At 36.1% G+C, this 21,885-nt stretch overlaps 1 protein-coding gene across 3 annotated transcripts in view; it reads right to left on the minus strand.

Annotated features, from left to right (window-relative positions):
* Positions 1-21,885, minus strand: part of ANKRD12 (ankyrin repeat domain 12) — a 59,496-nt gene that overhangs the window by 16,026 nt on the left and 21,585 nt on the right. The window contains exons 3-7 of one of the 3 annotated variants that reach the window (XM_017819492.1): positions 16,095-16,242; positions 8,673-8,819; positions 7,962-8,162; positions 4,645-4,787; positions 2,966-3,113 (exon numbers count right to left, since the gene is read on the minus strand). In XM_017819492.1, the coding sequence (XP_017674981.1) occupies positions 2,966-3,113; positions 4,645-4,787; positions 7,962-8,162; positions 8,673-8,819; positions 16,095-16,242 (787 nt within the window). Of the gene's footprint in view, positions 1-494; positions 658-2,965; positions 3,114-4,644; positions 4,788-7,961; positions 8,163-8,672; positions 8,820-16,094; positions 16,243-21,885 lie in introns of those variants that run through there. The other 2 variants (XM_017819493.1, XM_017819494.1) reach the window with 2 other exon arrangements.

Genomic DNA, 21,885 nt, shown 5'->3' on the forward strand with positions numbered 1-21,885 from the left:
AAACAGATGGAGCCTGTTCATATGAAAATCACAACCTGTTCATATGAAAATCTAGAACTCAAAAAACCTTAAGAAGTATTTCTGGATGTATTGTTCCCTCCAAATAACGTTCCAAGCCAAGCCTCTTCAGCTGAATCTATCAGTTTGCTTTTTAAAAAGAACTGAGTATTGTCATATTCAATACCAGGGACTAAAGAAAGCGTAAAGAAAGCGATGCAGCAGTTTTGATACATGAGAAATTTTAATGAGGAAAATAAAAATGTTCTGCTGCAAGATCCCCCCTCATTTTCAGCAGGACCCTCTGTGAAAAAACTGCCAGTACACCATGTTTAGACTTGTATCTTGCCAGGAAGCTTCTCAGGTACTTTGCATTCAAACCACATCATATCAACAAAATAGATCCCAAAAGTCCCTATTATCTTCTATACTGTCTGCATCACCCAGAACATATTACTAGCTCTGTGCTAATAGCTTTTTATACATCCCCCCCTTACCCATGTGTTCATGCCATCATCTTCCTGCCTTAAATCTAACCACTCCATGTAGCTTGTCCTTCACCCTTCTCCTATAAGGCAGTTGCTTCTTCTCTCTCCCACGTCCCCATTTGCTTTGCTCTTAACAAACTTGTCTCATTCCAAACACATCAGAGAACTTCTTAATGACCAAAAGTAACGCAATGGAAGCACAGGAGGTGGATCATCTATTCTCTAACCCTGACTCCTTGAGAAACTGCAGAGAACATTCCACTCTCCTTAGCAACCAGTCCGTGGAAACTAAGCAACACCCTGCACAGACAGACTGTTGAGGAATTAATTGCTAAATAGTAGCAAGTTTGTATTATACACATGTAAAAATATTTTTCTTAAGATCACTAATTTCACTAAGCTGATGTAGATTCTGTGGACCAATGCCACAAATGCCCCTTAAAACCAAAGGACCATGCACTGTATTTCAGGTTAATCCTCTAATGTCAAAAGAGTTAATATTACATTAAAACAAAGGGCAATATGACTTTTTTTTCCTGAAGTATAATGAAACTTTGAAAATATTCCTAGGGGTTTGTTTTGTGGTTTTTTTTTTTTTGTTTTGGTTTGGTTTTTTTTTTTGTTTTGTTTTGTTTTGTTTTTCTTCTTTTAACTTGATTGTTTGGGTTTTATTTATTTGTCCAGGAAAGAGAAACCAACTTTTACAATCATGGGACATGATGCTCTTCCTTGTGTACTTTTCACAGATCACAGAATGGTTATGGTTGAAAGGGACCTCTGGACATCACCTCATTCAACCCCTGTCCCTCAAGCAGGGCCACCCAGAGCCAGTTTCCCAGAACCACGTCCAAGACACTTTTGAATATCTCTAAGAACAGAGACTCCACAGCCTCCCTCAACAACCTGTGCCAGTGCTCAGACATCCTCACAGTAAAAAAAATGTTTTCTGATGTTGAGAGGGAACCTCCTGTATTTCAAGTTGTGCCCATTGCCTCTGGTCCCATCACTGCACATCACTGAAAAGAGTCCTTTTGCACCCTCCTCTCAGGTACTTGTACACATCAGTAAAGATCCCCCTAAGCCTTCTCTTCTCCAGGCTGAATGGTCCCTGGTCTCTCAACCTTTCCTTATAGGAAAGGTGGTTCAGTCTTTTCATCATCTTCCGGCCTCTCCATTGGACTCTCCTCAGCATGTCCAATGGCTCTCTCATAACAACTGGACCCATCACTCCAGCTGTGGCCTCACCAGTGCTGAGCAGAGGGGAAGGATCACCTCCCTCAACCTGCTGGCAACACTCCTAATGCAGCCCAGGATACCATGGCCTTCTTTGTAGCAAGGGCATATAAGTCGTTCACCATCAGCCTGGTGTCCGCTGGGACCCCCAGGGCTTTTTCTGCTAAGCTTCTTCCTCATATGGTCAGATCCCAGCCTGCACTGGTGCCCAGGGGCTGTTCCTCTCCAGGTGCAGGACTTTACATTTCCTCTGGTTGAACTATATCAGATTCCCATCATCCCATTTCTCCAGCACGCTGAGGTTCCTCTGGATGGCAGCACAACCCTCTGGTGCATCAGCCACTCCTCCTCAGTTTTGTTTCATCAGGAAATTTCCTGACGGTACACTCTACCCCAAACATTAATGAAGATGTTAAACAGGACTGGACCCAGTATTGACCCCTGCGGTACATGACCAGTTACTGGCCTTCAACTAAACTTTGTGCCACTCACCATCACCCTCTGGGCCTCAATATTCAGTCAGTTTTCAATCCACCTCATTTCTTTTACCTATAAAAATCTGAAATCCTGAAGATTCTGTGAAAGCAAAATGGAAAGTTCCTGCCTAGCACTCAAGCAAGTTACTCATGGTCAAGAATCTTTTGCTTCTGAGGAGATAGCAGTTCTTTTTATGCCCTAAGAGGTGTTATATACTCCTTAACCCACAGAAGAATACAGGAGGGGCCAAGAATTACTGCCTCCACGTAAGCAAGTTACCTATCTGGTTGCCTTCACAAACCAGTGGTTCCCCCACTGGCAGGGACTTTTCTTCACTAAGTGTACCTATGTTATAGGTATGTGAGACACTAACTCCTGATTCATCTACTAAAGGTGGAAAATAAGGGACTTTGGGGATATTTTCCCCCAAGATCACCTCTCAAAAAACACTTCGTATCATAACAAATACAGTATTTTCCTCTGTATCTTTCTCTGGTAGAATCACCATTCTGAGACAGAGTTCATTTGGAGAGTGGGAAAGTCTTATTAAAGACAGAGAGAAAAGTAAAAAAAAGTCAGAATAAACATTTCAGATAATTCAACTGAAAAATGAAAAACTACCTCTAAAAATAAAAGTGGAAAACAACCTTAGCAATAGTAATTGCTATCTGCAGCAAGTCTTAATAGCCAACACTACGCAAAATATAAAACCACATAACTTCAGGTGAAATGATAAACTTGGAAGTATGCAGTTAAATAGCTGCTTTTACCTGAGCAACTGTCCTCATCATCAGAGATGGGCACCTCCCTTTTCAACAGCATTTCCAACTCTTCAGTTTCAGCCACATCAACAGGTCTCTCTCCGTGTTTATTGGCTTGAAATGGATTTCCACCATGTCGAAGCAACAGCTTCACAATCTGCAGCATTAAATAAATTAACTTTTAGGTTTTCCATGTGTTACTTGACCAGCATAAAAATCTTCTGTTGCACACAAAATGTGGGTAACATGATACACAATCCTAACTCCTACCTATGAAACTGAGAATGGGAAGCAAGACTTCAGCAACTAGAATGCCAAGTCCAGGTACACACAGTCTGCTCATTAGAAGAAGTAAAGGGGAAGACTTCTGTTACACAGACACAGCATCAGTACAAAGGAAGACAACAGTGGGCTTTTGTTCTTGCTGTTCTAGTGTTTCTTCATACAATTTATCTGGTTCCTCACCTACCAAGCTCTCTACTCTTCTGCACTTGATGCACCTTCTTGCTCCAAATTTCATAACACTGAACTGTATGGAACAGGAAAAGTTTTACAAGTAGCAATACTATTGGTTTCTAAGGCATTTCCAAAAATACCTGAGAGAGATCCAAGTATATTTTTGGAGGAACAAGCTACTTCCAACCCCAACTGCACAGCATACATCAAAGTCATCAATTTCTCTATCATGAAGGCCAAGAAATTGTTAATGTTACAATGATACCAAGGCCACTCCATTTTCAGCACAGTATCCAGTCCTATGTGTTAAGAATGTAGAAATTCATCAGACAGTGATATCTTAACAGGTAACTTCAAAATTATTCTGATACATAATGTCAGTGAGATGGTCACAGATACCTATACTGAGACCAAACAAGCAAGAGGTCCTGTTCTCCAAAACTTTGCTAAGACTTCATGCAACTTTGATCTGATGACCAACTTTTGTTTAGTTACTAAACAGTTAATTAAAAAAAAAATCACAATCAGATTATCGTAATTAATTTCTCTAGCTTTTCCAGAAAAACCTTTAAAATGGAACACCTTTTTTGGAAGGTGTACTTAATTTAAGGATGTTTTCTATTTTTTGCTTTATACAACACATCACACGTATAGTAATGAAATAGAAGAGATATAAAGGGAAATGGAGTAATCTCTGCATTTTATTTGCAGAAATCAAGAACAAATTTATAAATTAATGTAAATTATCTACAGTGCTTCATTTATCTTCTTCACATGCTCATCGGTATATTTCAAAAAAAAAAAAAAATACTAAGAATATATATATATCAATTCTCTATTTCAATGCCACAAACAATATATTAAAAGAAATATTGGATATATATCCTTAAATATTTCTAAATATATATATATATTACATACAAATCCACAATATACTGTTTGGAGACATTTTTGTTTTGAGAATTCTATACAGTAGAAGTCTCTCAGAAAAAGTCATTAAAAAACTAAAGGTGAAACCTTTAAATATTTAAGAAAACAGATACTGGTAGAAAATATCTGGCAATAGAAATCAAATGAAAAGCAAGACAAAACAAAGACAATCAGAGCAAGTTTAAGATGCTCCCAAAACACCAGAAGCAGAATTATAAAACCATATGACTGCAATGAGGACAGTTAGAATTTGTTCTAAAGACTGAGCATTTCAAACCAGGTATTTACTACATAGAACTTACATTTCTATGCCCACTACTAGCAGAATCGTGAAGTGGAGTATCATCATCCAAGCCCTGTGTGTTCACATCGGCTCCTGCTGCTATCAGGACTTTGGCAACATCGTAGTAACCAACATTACAAGCTTCATGCAGTGGTGTCCAACCTGTAGAAAAGAGTAGTAAGTTTAAGACTGAAAGGTCCAAGATTTAAGTCTGGTTTTTTTCTCCTGTGCTGCATGTCTCTATTGCCTCTAAACATTTCAAAATACACTCACAATGTGAGTAATGCTGTCCATCTGATGAACGACACACGCTTTATCAACTTAAAATTTCATGTCATGCCAAATTCCAGATTTTTCTGTGATTAAATTGAACACTGAAATCGCTAATGAAACAGTAAAAGATGAAATCTGGAACATAATCCCTAGGTTAAACATGTTAGAATTTCTTTGACTAGTGAACATTTGAACAGTGTTAGGGATATATATAAATAACATTATTCTGTATGGAAACTGTTTGAAAACCCCACTACTGGAAAGAAGTATGGGAAATTACCATCACCAGTGCTCCTTTGGAGGTACTGAACATGTACTAGGAATCACTAACAACATTCAGCAGCTTGATAGTAAGGTATTAATAAACAATGGCAGAGAACTTGCTCTTGGTATTTCCTAGAACACTACTCATTTTTTTCAATTTTGATTTCCACATCGATAATCTGGAGTTCAGTGCTCATTTTCTATAGCAGAGCCTCAACTGAAGATGACAACCAACCTGCACATGTAATATTCCTTACCTCAGTTTCCTCTCCCAAACTTGATGACTTCTACTTCATAGCTAACCTGAACTAGTCTGCAGTTGATGCCTTCTCAAAGCCCAGTTCTGGGGAGGCATTCAGCTTTTGTTTCCAACAAAACCAGTGCAAGTCTGGAAGAGTTCACTCATGTTAACTCTGTGTTTAATCAGTAGTGATCTTGTACATCCATGAAAAGGAGGTACAAGAAACTCCTAATTTATCTAATCCCTCAGTAATGTGATTTCTCACCTTCATTTTTCACTCAACTTCCCAGCTGTCACTCATTTAAATGAAAAAAAAAAAAAAAAAGCTTCTACGTTATTCTACAGCAAAACACTTCTTTCTAATCTTCATACACTGAATTTCCTCTCCAATCATCACGTGGGTCGCTCACTTCCAACATTGCCTGCTACCACCTCCTTTTTGACACTTTCTTGTCATTTTCCCTTTTTGCACTCACCCAACATGATGACCCTCTTCTGGCTCTCAGCCCTCTGATCCCTATCTTTTTTCCCTTGTTAATTCTCTCCGTAATTCATTCTTCTCCATGTTTTACTGCTTTGCTTTTCCATCCTATCACAATGTCCAGCCTGCCAACTCTAGTCCTGGCTTGCTCTCAACATCTGTTTCCTTTACTCTTGTTCTCACATGGCAGTATCATTCTGGCAGATATCCCACAAGCAGGGTTACTTCCTCCATTACTAATTCATTTTCTGCTCCTCTAGTTCTGCCAAATTCTTAGCTAAAAAACTCTTAATTCTCTAAACTTCACTGCATCCTAAATTCCTACTCTTCTCCACTCATGACTCACTGCTTCAATCCTCCCCCTCTTCTTGACTTCTTCCTCTGCACAGGATTTTGAAGCTCAGCCACCTCTGCTTCTCACTTTGGATTACCAATGGAGAAGTATCTCAACTTGATCCCAAACACCTCCTCCAGGGTTTTGAATTACTTGTTCCCAACAGATTCTCACAACCAGTTCTCAGTCATTGTCCTCCTTCTTTCACGCGCCTTTAAAATTAAGTATCTGTATTAGGTCAGGCTGGGATGAAGCTACAAAGCTAACTTCCTTCAGAGCTGCCCATACGGTGCTGAGCATTGCATTTGGGGCTGAAACAGTAGTCATAATACACCAGTGTTTCAGCTACTGCTGAACAGTGCTTGTATAGAGTCATGGTTTTCTCTCTCCCTCCTCCTGCACAAGAGGCTGGGAGGGGACACAGCCAGGACAGCTAACCCTAACTGCCCAAACATGACGTCATGGTTAGCAATAAAAGCTCAGCCAAAGGAGAAGGAAGGAGGGATGTTTGTAGGTAACGGTGTTCATTTTTCCAAGCAACCATTACACCTGCTTCCTGGGAAGTGACTGAATGTTTGACTGCTGGAGGGAAGTAGTGAATGAATTTTTCTTTTTCTTTTGCTTGCACATACAGCTTTTGCTTTGCTTATTTAAATGGTCTTTAAATCGACCCACATGGGATTTTTTCCACCTTATTTTCTCCACCTGCCCTGTTGAGGAGAAGTACAAGAGCAGCTGCGTGGGTATCTGGCAGCCAGCCAAAGTTAACCCACCATATCATCTCTTAAACATTTCTATTCTCCCTGTGATTTCTATGGGCCTGTCTTCCCCTAAGCCTCCCCCTCTTTTTCTAAAATTGCTCTTGTCAACAAGTTCTTCTCATCTCTCCTCTCAAATTCCTGAAGATCCTGCCATGTTCTACTTCTGCTTCCTTTCTTCCACTACATGCCAGCCCTGGACAGCCTCATCTTCAAATACAAATTCAACTACTCTCTGCAAACTGAGGAATTACTGATCTGTTTCTTACCTAAAATCAAGACTTCAGTTCATCTCATTAATATCTTCTCTTGTGTCAAGTTTGAGCTGACAACTAATTGCGCCATATAGTTCTTAGTTTCTCCCACATGGGCCTGCTACCTCAACTCATCCCAACCATTCCCACTGAGAATGCAATTCTCACTATAACCATTCTGACCCATAAATTTAAAAAGACTGCATATGTTAAACTTAACTTCAAGTTCATGAATGAGTGCTGAAATCACAACAAATACTGACATATCAAAACTATCCTTAATCCAGCAGGACTAGATGGCAAGTGCAAACTTTCACCTGCTTTGGTGTACACTAGCTGTCCCAGTGAGAAGACAATGTACATTGCACTTTCACCATTACTAAACTTTGCATCTCCTCACATAGCCTACAATCCCACTATCTGACTTTGCCCAGTATAATCCTACAAAGTTCAGCAACTGTGCACACATATTTCTGTAAACACCTACCATGCAAAGGCCCTGGACACAAGTGAAACCTCCAGATATTAATAACGCTATTCTAATAACACACTATGTACCATAGAATTCCAGGACTACCACTGCCACTGGAAATAAAAAACATGATTTGAGAATTTCTACTAAGTTATATTTTTTTCATTTGCATGTAACATGAACTGAAAGGAAAACTGTTAACAACTTCAGCATTTCTTTTAATTTATACAGTCAAGAGAACCTGTATGTATCAACTTACCTGCAAAATCTTTTACATTCACATTTGCACCCAATCTGATTAGCTCCTTGACCTGTTTAACATCCCCTCGAATTGCTGCCATATGTAGAGGAGTTTCCCCTCGTTCATTTCTCTTGTTAACCTTGTCTTTTTGTCTTGAAGAAGAGGTTGGAGTTTTCTTTTGTGTTGGTGTTGTTTGTAAGGAATGATTTAAGGTGGAATCTACAAAGGAAGTTTTAAATGGTTGCTGTAGGTTAATTAAAATGAGGTGAAGTAGAGTGTTAACACTTGCATTCAAAGATGACAACAATATGTGAATAATTATATTTAAATAAAGGACATATTTGACACTTCCTATGTATCAACACAATGCCTATTTTCAATGTGAAACAGGGCACTTTGCAAAATCTAACTATTTTTAAAGCAGGTTTCAAGGACAGAAAAAGGAAACAATCCATACAGAACAGTGTCTGAGAGGCAAAAATAATCAAAGGAAGAAAAGAAATGTTCAATTTTTACAGCTATCATAATGCAAAGCTTTGCACATAAATAGAGAAGGTCAAGAATTTTTCATCAAATTACTCATCCATGCAAAATAGCGTTTAACAGAACTACGGATAATTAAAAAAATGTCAAAAAACCAAGGACTGTTGAAAAAAACATTCAGGGATCACAATATTCTGACTGGGGCAGAATTAAACCGGCAGGAGGAAGAAAACTCTGTAAGATCACCTGGACTGTTGTCTCTTGCTGTCATCTGCATGAGAAGTGCCATCTGTTTGCGCTCTGACAGAGGATAACCAAAAAGAATGCTAACTGGTGCTGATTTCTTATTTCCAGCATCCTTCTTCATTTTCTTTTTCTCTGGACCTTCCTTCTCTGGAAATAGGAACATTTAAAAACTGAAACAGCTGTTCCATCAAAACATTTTTCTAGAAATAAAACAATCCTTTTAAGGTATGTAAACTGGTGATTGGTGGCAGGTGATGAAAAACAGAAATTTTACTGCCTTTGTGTTAGTGTTGGTTACCTGTTCTAATCATATTAGAATAATATGAGTTGAAGCACTTAAAGCTGTAAGCAGGATTATTAAAAAATTCTAAAAGACAAAAAACTTGTTTTACAGCAGGAAGGCCTGTATACGTCACAAGTTTAATTTTCAGAGATTAAAGTCAGGCACTTAAAACATTCTGTAAGATCAGCTGGTCAATTTTCAATCTTAAATACAGATCTGATACTACAATCTATTTCTACTTCTCTCAAGACACCATGTTAAAAATTAGGAAAAGACTTTCTAATATTGATATTTGCTAAGTAATTAGTCAGAAGATTGTTTCTCTCAAACTCATCCTGTTATTTCATCTTAAAGCAATTTCTTCTACAAAATTCAAATCCTTCAAAAACATACAGCTATTTTATATACATAACTTCTTTCCTTTTATCAATATTTATGGAAGTTGTTTAATGTTTCATGTTCAAGTTTTAAACCAGGAGCTAAAATTACACATCTGAATAAACAAGTCAGACACAAAACCAAAAAAATCCCCACCAAAACCAAGAAACTCTGTCATCTGCAAAGCAGAAAATCTTAAGAGGACTCCACTGAGGAAAACTTCACTGACCTTCTGCAGAGAGATAAAAATTACAAATGAGAAGCTTAAGTCCCTTTGAGGTTCCTAGTTACCATTTCATTTTCTCCACTTCTGCATTCTTCCTTGTTTCATTCATTTCCTCTCAACTCATTTTCTGACTTCCTAGCCTTCTCTAAATCTCATCTTCTAGGCTTGATTACAGACACAAGCTCTAGTAATGCAGTGCTCTTGAGGCACAGGAAGGCACATCAGTAGTTCTCATCTTGAATTCCACATAAGAAATACATAATTTTACAAGCTAAACAACTGCAAGCAAGACTATTTAAAGAATGGAAAGCTACAGACCTACGTACATATCAAAGAAACCACTATAACTTTATCCATCATATTTAAAAAGGAAACAAGATCTCTTTTACAGAAGCAACCAATTTTTTTAAACTACATGCATCTCAAGGTCCTGAATATCTAAAAAATGAATTCAATATCCAAATCAACACTTCTTGATAAAAGTATCTGCATAGGAAAATAAAAAAAACCCTATAACAAAATCACATTTTCAACTTTTCACTGCGAATATGTTGTCCTTTCTCCAAGAATAATGTACAGCAAACTTTTTTATTGACTGATTTAGTACTTCCATCAAAACAACATATTTCAGTTTGTCCAGCTTGATCCGCTGTTTCTTAGCTTATGCTATTTACTGCTCATGATTTTTTTTTGAAAAACACATTTGTTTTCATTCTGAATTTTTCCTTATAATTTTATAGCTATACTCAGCTTGAAAAAAATAATATATCAAAGTAAGTAAAATAAATCTTCTGATCATCTAGCTTTTACTCTTACAACAAACCTAAAAAAGTGTCAAGACTATAGCAGGTGCACCTGACAATCCTTTTACTGGAGTATGTCCTGTATAAGGCTGTGGCTTTTCCCCTTAAGATTTCTCATGCATATAACCTGGTTCTGAGTGTACAAGATAAAAACACAGGAAAAAAGGAGTGGAAGGAAGCAAAACGAAGGGCGTAGGGCATACAAAATAGAAATTTTTATACATCAATAAATAAATCAATGCTCCAAGAATACCATCACACAGTACACTGCACCTTAACAGGAGATGACTAAACATTTAGGAAATTCAACTTTTTATGTATCCTTTATCTTGTGGTTACAGAAAACTTTTCACAGCTGTGTACTTGATGTTTATACATTTTGTAGAGCAATAATAATATAGATAATAATAGAGAAATAATAATAGAGGAATAACATCAGTTTAAGAAATTAAATTTAGATAAAATTTCATGTACAAAATTGACTGTTGAAGTCAATTACTTGGGTGGGGTTTTTTTTGTTTGGGTTTTTTTTTTTAGATTTTGAGCATTTTGTTTTCAAAGTCTATGGAATAAAAGCATCTTCTTTTATATTCAGATTATTGTCACTTTTTGGTGTTCTTCGGCAGTTACAAACAAAACATGAGGGAATTTTTCACTTGTTATTAAGAAAAAAAATTGACACTCTTCAAGTCACTTTATGTTCAATCATATTCATTAAATAAACTTCATAACATGCAGCCAAATCTATCTAGACAGTATCCTTCCAAATATTTTCCTTCTGCAACATAAGCTTTTCACCTAACGCTTTCAAAAATTATTTCAAAACAGTCAAGATATGTGAAACTGTGATTTAGGAGCATTTGAGCACTTATTTGTAGCAGAGCTTAATGAAATCCATTCACAGGACTTAAATGTTTTGGCACAAGAAACATCGAAGATGCTGGCAATTATTTTAGGACAACTTATGCATGACAGATCCTGAGGCAATCAATACTGTATCTAGGTTTTTTTGTTTGTTTGCTTGATTGTTGTTTCTTCTTCCTTATTTTATTTTTGTTTTTTTTAACATTGGATAATTTACAAATTCACAGTCAAATAATTTCTAAATGTTTTAGGAAACTAAATTATTAAATAATGTAACATATGGACTTCTCAAACCAAAAACATGCCAAACTAACAGCATATTTCATTTGGTAAAATAATCACCTTAGTGAATAAAGGAAATAAAGTTAAAAGACCAAATTCAATTTTTGGGGCTCATGATAGTCTGTTTTCATGTACAAGAATCCCATCACAGTCCAAATTGTAAGGAATAACAGGATTAATAGGACCACGTGAAGTCAAAATATGAACTGCTTGAAATAAGTGCTTCTAAGGAAGTTTTAAGACTCAATGATATACAACAAAAGACTAATATGTTCATTGCTAACAACTGCAGAAGACAGGTCAAGGTGATCAGTTTTGCAGATGATGAAGCTGAGAAACAGAGTTATGGAGCTCTGTGTGATGATGGCAATCTGAATGAAGTTATTTTAAAGAGGAAACACATCATGACTGACTGCTGCTTCCTGTCCTCAGGGAAAGAGAAATCTTAAAATGTCACGAAGAGACTTTATAACGCACTGAACAATGTAGAGATATCAAGGTACTATTGTGATACCTAATTAATCAAGTTTATGACATATTTATTTAACCAAACCAACAAAGACACATAAAACTGCCTCTGCTTTCCTGCCTCAAGCCCAAACAACAGTTAGAGGAACTTGTTATAGCTGAACAGTCAGCCCAAATCCATCAAGCAGTGTGTAAACGATCCCTTCAACAGCCCCACTAACCTCTGTAACTACGGGATGCACAAGCACAGGAATTGTGTTACTGTGATGTACCCATGCAACATTAAGAGGTCAGTTGTTTTGCTCTCCTGGATGTCAAGCAAGTGCTAAAAGAAGTATGACTGTGCCACTTTTGGACTACTTTAAAGACTGAAATTGAAGGGGTCAGAAAACAAAACCAAAATCCTCCTGTAAACAGAAAATCTAGAAAACATAATTTCCAAGAAAGATCAACAAATTACCACATTATGTAATTGCAACTTGTTATTCTTCCTGAATAATCAACTGTGTAACAAGACTACCTTCACAATGAAAATATTTTTACGACCTGCAGTTGACCTGCAGGTATGTTTAATTATTATGAAAAATGCACTTTTCTCTCTTTAGACTAATAAGGTAGCGAAAGAAAACAAATCTGACCTTTGCAAGATCAACACTTGCCTGTTGTTTTTATTCTAATAATCACATTACAGGTTATTTGAGACTAATCAGACTTTTTTTTAAGTAGGCTAAATAACTGATGGCTTTTTAATCAAATTATAGTTTGGGATTGGGAGATTTCAAATCAGAGAATTTATTTTAAAAGGTATGAAAAATGTTTCTCCTTCCACCATCCAAACCATCAGTCTTAAAGTTTCCATGTAGACTCCTCCCTAAGATTTACTTATATCAAGGCTAAAGCTATACTGCAGTACAAATACATTTGTCTGCAATATGTATATACTGCATTAGTTTTTTGTGGTTGCTCTGACCAAAGAATGGAGATGTCATAACAGAGCCCTCAGTTTAGGCCTCTTCAGAAGGCCACAGGTCTCCTGGGACCCACACTATCTTCCAGACCTCTGCAGTCTTTGCAGCTACTGCAACCATCTCAACTGGCATTGCATGACTACCTTTAGGCCCACCTTTACGCAACAGTCCTAGTGGGTATGAAATTATTAGGAAAGTAACCTAAAGGCCAAATCTTTATTTAATGCTAATTTATTGCAGAGTTTCTTAGGGAAAAAAAAAAAAGATTTACATTTAAATTTAGACAAAGAAGTGGGCTATAATTGTTCTAGACTCTTACAGGACACTACAAATGCTCTTTGATTTCAGTCTTGCCAAACTGACTGACTGTAAAATGTACTTTATGTATACTGTTGCAGATATCAATTTTTTTTAAAAAGTATTTTTACATAAAGTTAACATTCAGTTTGGGTGTCTGTGATCATTATCACTTACCATTTTTAGACAAGACCTTTCCCACCAGAAAAAGGAGAAAGAGGTGAATTGCAGGGGGAATTTTTACAAAAATAAGCAAAAACCCCAAAATCTTAGTTTATGAAAGACTGTGGAAATAGAACCAAGACAGACCTAATGATGTAAGTTCACAAAACTAGGTATCCCCATTCTTTGTCTGATTTACATGCCTAAACAGGATGAAACCTAATTATCATGGGGTTTCTACAATCAGCTAGTGATCCTATCACATATCTTGGGGATAAACTATTTATTAAATTAAACTATTGATTAAATTTTTTATCCTAGAGTTACTTTTTATGGCATCTTTTTGTTTACTCAGACACAATTTTAAAGACCGTATATCTTTAAAATAATCTAAAAATCAAACTCAAAGGTCATATAAACTGATACAGAGCAACTATTTACCAAAAGTCGTAAGACAATTTTGCTATTCTGAACTCTGAAAAAAACACATTAGAAGGCTATTAAAACTCAATCTATTGGAAAAGGATAAAATGCATCCTTTAAACTGTAATGGAGAGTGGGAAGAATGTAGCAGTAGCACGTGTTTTTTCCAAGTCTTTTCAATTCTGAATTGCATACACAACCTTTAACCATTTTCCTAGAATACCAGTACAGACTGTCACAAACTCTAAGAAGAGGGCTTTTATTTTTTAGCACTACTAGCTGATAAGAAGCTTTCCATCACCTCTTCTTTTTCCCCCTCTGTTTCCGATTACATTCTCATCTCCAAAAACTTTCTTCCTTCTCAACATTTGTCATTTTCTGTGCATGGTTATCAGGGAGACAGTTCAGTCAGAGGTAACAGTTTAGTTTACTGATATCAAAGTTTTTCCATGTATATTGCCAAGTTTGTGTCAGAAGTAGCGCTGCATTTCATGATCACTGATGTCAGTCCTAATCCACGTCAGTAACAAAACTTGGCACAATCTAAATGCTTAATTCTCACCAGTCTAATCTAATTAATTAGGTACAGAATCAGCATTATAGGAACAGTTTTTCACCCTAATAATACTCTTGCTCTAAAGTTTCTGGAAAGCTTACGTACCAAGTTTCTCCCCCGTGAAACAAGGCAGTTGCTCTTACCTCCTTGCCTCAGCAGAAATGAAACACACAACAAGTGGTGATGTTTACTACTGTTACAGTAACTATTTCTTGCCCCTACTTGAACTGTTCATTTCATCTCCCTGCTACAGCTTGCAACAAAAAGATTTTGTAGCTTAAGCACTGTCTTGTAGTGTGTGTCTAAGTGCCTAGAGTAATCCATCTTGTTTGTGGCAACTGTAACACTACATGCTATAGCAAAAGGCACACAGAAAATTGCATTACCTTACAAGACGCTGTGACAATGACTTATTTAAAGTTGATGGGGTGGGGAGAGATGATAAAAGATTTTCAACAAAGAAAACACTTGACAAATGCTAAATATTACATTTACATATATTTATTTCCATTATGATAAATAGTTATGGGCTAATACCAAGCAAAAAACTTAATAAAGCAGATGCTGGGAACATACTCCTAATTTATACATGGCCTTTTAAAAACCAAGTGTTATCACAAATAGTAAGACTCTACAATGCTGTAAAACCACTGAAAACAGATCTAAAGCCAAGAGTATTGTTTTGTAACATGACTATTTCAAATTTGGATTTCTTACCATATTCTCTTTACAGTAACAAAAGCATGTGTGTATTATCCAGGAGCCAAATCTTCTGCATGAAATCAATCCGGGACAATAATTAAACACGTACTGAGGCATATACTTCTATCTTGCATTTAAGTGTAAGCATATTAAGGGAAGTGCTTGTTTATGAAAATATTAAAATGTACAGTAAGTGCTATAGAAAAAACTGTAGTACTGAGCCTTTTGAGAAATTTGGGGAACATGCCTTCTGGTGGCCTTCCAGAAGGCATGGGGTTTTTTTGGTTACCAACAGAACTATTACTGAACAATGACACAGACAACTATATATCTAAACTCAAAGATAACTGTACTCTTGGAATATATCCAGATCTCTTCATCTTGATTTGAAAAGAGCCATGTTAAGAATGCTATTTTGAAATCTTGAAATCAGTTTTAATAGAATAAGCTTTAACTACAAAAATCTACTAGCCTGTGCACAAAAGGTATCCTGAAGAGAGAGATCACAGGAACTTAAACTGAAAGAAAAGTGTGCTCTCCATGGCTAGTTTGGATAGCTCCATAATCTAGCAACCTTTTCTTTTATATGGAGGACAGTACATCTACCAATCTTTCCCACTCTCCTTCCCCCAAAAAACAGTTGTGAAAGGCTGACAAGCTGTGTCTCAAATCAAGGTATTTACAGATTTTTTCATCAGTTTACTAGTTTAAACAATGGACCTCTAGAGATGACAATGAAAAGAAAGATTAATTATCAAAATAGAAGCAAAAGAATGAGGTTAGGAAGCAACTGGAAAATGCAGATAAACTATGGAGGCATGCTGGTCGTTGCTTATGACAAGGTGAAAGCCCATCAGACTGAGATGCAACAATCAGAAGCAAGCAAGCAACTTTTATACTTAGTATCCTTTTTAAAGGGAAAAAATAAATAAAAAACATAAGATACAATTAATTAAATTAGGATCTATTTTATCGACAAATAATTAGTTAAGGAAATAAAAAGGTTCTACCTGTGTCTGAATTGCGATCTTCATTTCTGGATGGACTAATAGTAAAAGGAAGTTTACGTTTCATGGAAGACTTTTCTTTCATCTCCTTCCCCACATCACTCCTATCCACTTTTGGAGTTTTGCTGTAGGATGCAATCTTGTCCTTGCTCTAATATAAATAAAAAGTATACTAAATAATTTTTGCAAAAAGTAGAATAGACTTATAATGTATACAGACTGAAAAGACTATGTGAGAATGTATGTGCTTGTGTTTAAGTATGCATATTACAAAGTTTTTGAATAAACTTTTAAATTAACCTTAATAAAAGCAATCAATGTCATTTCTTTCTTTTATAAATTAGTAACTTCTAATTTAATTAGTGTTATTTCTACTTTTTGACATAATACTGTAGAACTGGTGTTCATTATTAGAGCCTTAATTAATAAGCAAAAGAACAACACATACTGAAAAAGAATTTTCTAAGTCTTGACAACCATCCCAATTTCCTTTCCTGACCAAAATGATCTCAGTAAAAGCACATTAAAAGCTCACACTGCAATTCAGACTGTGAATTCAACAAAAAATACCCCTAACAACTTTCTCCTGCCTCCACCCCCACCCCATAATCCATCCATACAAGAAGCCCTTTTCTATTTCAACAACAAAAATAGTGTAGTGTTTAATTTTAGAAAATCTATGAAGAAACTTTTTAAACTCTTATCAAATTTAGAAAAAAATAGGTACAAACTATTTGGATTTTTTAGTTATATAAATCTGGGGATTTTGGCTTATGAACCATATTTCAGAATAAACAGAGAAAAACCTTAATGGGCACAATATTAACTTGTGCTTGATTACTTTGCTAATATAGGAGGAAAGGATATAAAAGATACCAGGTTAGTGAGAAGACTGCTTGAGACAACCCTCTGCAAACCCCAATATTTTAGCCTACCAAACAAGATGCAATGCAGGGACATTTTTCTGTTTTCTGTTCATTACATGCTGCAGAAACACATTATCCAGCTGTGTCAGCTATCTCAACTCCACAGTTTTATATCATTCTTAACAGACAATCAGATGAAATCACTAATAAATTAATTACCTAAAGACAGAAGAACAACACACACTGACTTGCCAATCAGTGAAAACCAAAAGGCTGTTCCTTGGTACTTCTGAAGCAAGTAGTCAGAAGATTTATTCTGTCTGAAGAAAAACTAGAAAATAACTCCAAGTAAAGGTGCTGTTCTCTAAGGCATCTTTTCTTTTTCTTTTTTTTTTTTTTTTAAGAACAAACACAGGTATAATGATATCATCTGATGCTCTGAGTTTAAACTGTTGCCAAAAAGTCAGGCAGAAGTGATTACAAAAAGAACCTGCAAACTCTACAACCTTCAGAAGACAAACGTCTCTACCAGGGAAATCACAAAGAAGGGATTAGTCTATATCAAGAGAATTCCTGAAGTATAAAGTTTGATGCCCCTAGAGAATACCTATCTTCACTCCAAGTTTAGAAACCCACAAAACTAAAACCCCAAACCAAAACACAGAATAAAACCCATACACCAAAAGCAAAGCCAACCCTCCTTCAAAACCCCAAAGGAAACAACCACCCTCCCACCCCCCTTTTTCTTTTATGCTAGGACAAGAAAATCTAAAAATCTAAAACCTCTTAAGACTTCCCTAAGCCCTTGGGAGATACAGTGGCTGTGGTATTACTTATGAAAGAAGCTAATCCATCTAACACAAGTCATCATTTGCAAATGCATCTATAAATTGACAAGAGCAGATCCAAACTCCATTAAGCCCTCTCCAATCTCTTCCACTATAGACACAAGTTTCTCACTTGAGTCCAATCTCACTGAGAGCTCTCTCACACCTTGCTCCAAACAATCCAATTATCTCTTATGTATGTAAATTTCCCCCAGTATGATAAAATGGCATAAAAGTTTTATTGCTTTCCCTAGAATATTATCTTATGTTAAGTATTATGCAGTAGAAAGGATCAATTAAAAATAATTTAAAATTCCTAAGCAGGAAACATTGGTTCCAATTTGTTCTGTAGAAAAAAATAAAACTTTTTGCAGTTGGTAATCCTTAAAAAGAACCCCTTTTTTGGGGTAATCATCAGTAAAATACATTGGCAGGTGCTCACAAAGAGACACAAGCTGCTTAAATAATTTGATAGCTTTACATTTATTCTTATTCTTAAATTGCATATATTATTAAATTATGACTGATTCACTAGCTTTTGAATAATCACTGAATATAATTTTATGATGATCTAATTAGGATGAGATACAGCCCAAAATGCATACTTTCAGATAAATGAAGATATAGTGAAAATGGAAAAACAGGCTATACAGAGAATACAGAAACTGAAAAAAAGAAAGAGTATCTTGTTGCTTAGCTATCATGGAAATAAATATCCAGCCACCACCAGTAGTGGACTTTCCAATCCAAAAGATGCAATAAGTAGTCTTTACAAAGTCAATGTTATTTACTATTTTCAGTGACAATGCTGAAATAGAGATACAATTAATTATGCAGATATCATCACAACTGGAACAGAAGAAGAAGCAAAGAGCACTGGCAAAGGGAAATCAAAATGACTAACCAACTTGAAAAGCAGCCTAAATACAAAACCAAACTGGAAACGCCAGAATAAAAACCAGGTTCTATAAATGATAAAAACAATTAATCGTACGATCACAAAACGTCGTGTTAAAAGTTAGAAAACTCTTAATGGCCTTCTGGATCCAACTTCACGTAAAGGAAGGCAAGAGGAAGCACCAAGCCCTGCAGGTTAGAACAGGCATTCCGTTTCAAAGAGTGAGAATTCACTGTTACACCTACTCCTGGTCACTGCCAACAGCATAGACAACTCTTTTTCAAGGTCCAAAGAAAGGTTCAAAATTCAGCATCAACAGGTCTACGTATTAATTTAATGTAATCCATGGAAGCAACCTAAAAAAAAGTTGATGTGTTTTATAAAACAACCTGTAACTTATATCTGTGGACTTTCCAAAGAGGTTCAATAATCTGAACTGAAAACTGCTAATCAGATAAAACAGGGTAATGTTCAGACACATAAACGACTGCTGCATAGTGAAAAGCACTACATACTTTCCATGTCCACTAGTTAGAGAACATTTAATGGCTTTACACTGCAACAGGAGACAAGCAATGGTTATTTATCCTTCTACTAAGTGTCTAACTCTATGCCAGTCAGCATAATTATCAGAATAAACTGCCCAAGGAGACAGGAATTTCCATGAAGCAAGCCTTTAAAGAAAAGGTCTGGCAAACATCTGTCAAGAACTGAGTACAGCTTATTCTACTCTGGGGCAAATGGATGAACTGGATCTGCACGTCTTAACATTTAATGCATGCCTCACTGGAGGATGCAGTAACAAGGAAGAATTTTCTCTGTTAACAAGACCATACTAGTGTGCCATGATGAGGAACACATTTTTAATCTGTTCAGCAGAAAACTCTCAGAAGGCTAACAAACAGCAGTGTGGACAATATCTTGATATCCCATTCCAGCTCTATTGTCTGGTACTGCTACAATCAATGGCAAGACACAAAAGGAGACAACAGAGAGCCATATAATCTAGCAGATGTACTGAGCCCTGGGAGAATAAGCATTCTTTTTCTGCCTATCAAAGATAATTACATACTGAAGCATGTTCTGTATGGTATTAAATGGCTTTGGGCACTATTGTTGGACTCTTCTAAGGAGAAAATTAATTCTTACAAACTCCAAATGTGTTTCTCCTTTTGATGACATATCTGTAATTTACTTCCTGAGTTTAGCCAAGTAAGTTTCAAAGTATAAATTCAGATAAATGAAAATTACATTATGTTCTTATGTTTATAAAATAGTTCATGCAAACATTATATGGTCTAGGTTCTCTACATACTCCTACAGGTGTTGGGTTTTTTAAATTTATGCCCCCAAGATGAGCAACTGAAAAAAAAACACATGTACCCTAAAGCATAAATGATATAAACTCGTGGTATTAACAGGAATGTTATTCCTAATGATTTTTTAAAGTTCTCAGAAGACGTGAGTGTGTAGCTTATTCACATAGCTACTCACTGGCTGTTAGAACAGCATAATAAGCAATGACTTCTGGATAAAAATGAAAGATTAAATCTCAGTGAGCAACGCTGAACAAAACAGTGCAAGCAGTTTATCAGCTTATTTTTTGATATCAACTTAATCAGTCCACCAACTGGGATTCCTCATTTGTATCCTTGGTCAAACTTCCACCTTCCCTTAGATTTTCATTTTCTAAGTAATCCTGCTTTTACTGGCATGTTACGTTCAAAGACCAGGCAAGGCAGAATGTTACGTTTGTCCACATTTTTAATTTCTGTACTGATGACCAGTCTCAACAAATAACAACTCCTTGTTAGGGCAACCAGCTAAGGGCAGACCTTGACCTGAACTAATATGATAATGCAAGGGTTTTATATGTGATCATTAAAAAGAGAACGTTAATTTACTCCTTTTTAAATCAAATCAAAGTTGGCCATATTTCCAGGTGGTTAAATAAACGGCATCATGTTCGCTCTTCCGTTTCCTGGAAAAAGTTATTCATACCTTCATATGAATTTGTATCTTCTTCCTTAACATTCTGGCAAAGGCTATAAACCTCTGTTTCAGAAGATTCCCTAACCTGGCAGAGATTGCAGGGCGTGGGTGTTGGTGGTTCTGCAGATGTAACTGCTACTGTTACTATCAGAGAGGGAACACCTTTGGGAATTACTGGAGAGGAAGGCACTGAGACAACCAGTGAACTGGACACAAGGGCCACTGATAAGACAATTCCTTTGGCAGTGGCTGCAGGTTCAACAGCCAGTCTGGAAACTGGCACCAATTTTCTAAAATGGCAGCAAGCAACAAGGAGAGAAGGCAAGGGGGAGTCAGAGAGTAGAGAAGCAAAAGGGAGCTCACAAGTAAACTCTATTTTGATTTTTTTTTTTGTTTTTAATTCAGATCGCAGAATAATTTGTATAAGAAAAACAAAGCCTAGGAAGGAAGGAAGTAATCTGCACTACAAAAACAAATTAATCTATTTCTTTATGCTCAAACCTACAAATAAATGCACTCCAAGCATTTCGAGTTATATCTTTAGCAAAGAAACGGGGAAAAGGAAAACTTAAAAATTACCACATTTCAGCAAACCTGATATCTTTGCTTTGATGAAAGTGAAGATGAAAATAATCTTAACTTCTGTATTACAGATTTTAATTTTTTTTAAATTATAAACGTGAATAAATCTTGAAGAAACTGACACAATTCAGCTTTCTTAGCATGAGAGCAGCTGTTGATTATGTCAAGGTTTTCTTGGGTCAGAAGTTGGGCTCTTTTGAGAAATACTGAAGTGTCAAAATAATTAACTGAGTTCATAAAGGTAGAATATTTTTTTTTGTTAAATAAATAACCTAAAAATCTTTACAAAAACTAGCTTATATACAAGTGTAGAAATATAAAGGCTGTATTTAATGCCATTAAATATCTCTGCAACAGTCTTCCTATTCTTGCTGCTTGTAGGCCCCAGACATTCCCTCCTCTTTCCCAGTACTGAATGACACTTCAATTAACTTGATCATATCCCAAACAAGGACCAGGACAAAAAAAAAAGAGAAAAAGGAAAAAAAGAAAAAAAGGAAAAAAAAGAAAAAAAAGGAAAAAAAGAAAAAGAGGAAAAAATAAAAAGAGGAAAAAAAGAAAAAAGGGAAAAAAGGGATAAAAGGGATAAAAGGGAAAAAGAAAAAAGAAAAAAGGAAAAAGGAAAAAAG

This window comes from Lepidothrix coronata, unplaced genomic scaffold (genome assembly GCF_001604755.1).
Source record: "Lepidothrix coronata isolate B3197 unplaced genomic scaffold, Lepidothrix_coronata-1.0 Scaffold75, whole genome shotgun sequence".
Classification (NCBI taxonomy): domain Eukaryota; kingdom Metazoa; phylum Chordata; class Aves; order Passeriformes; family Pipridae; genus Lepidothrix; species Lepidothrix coronata.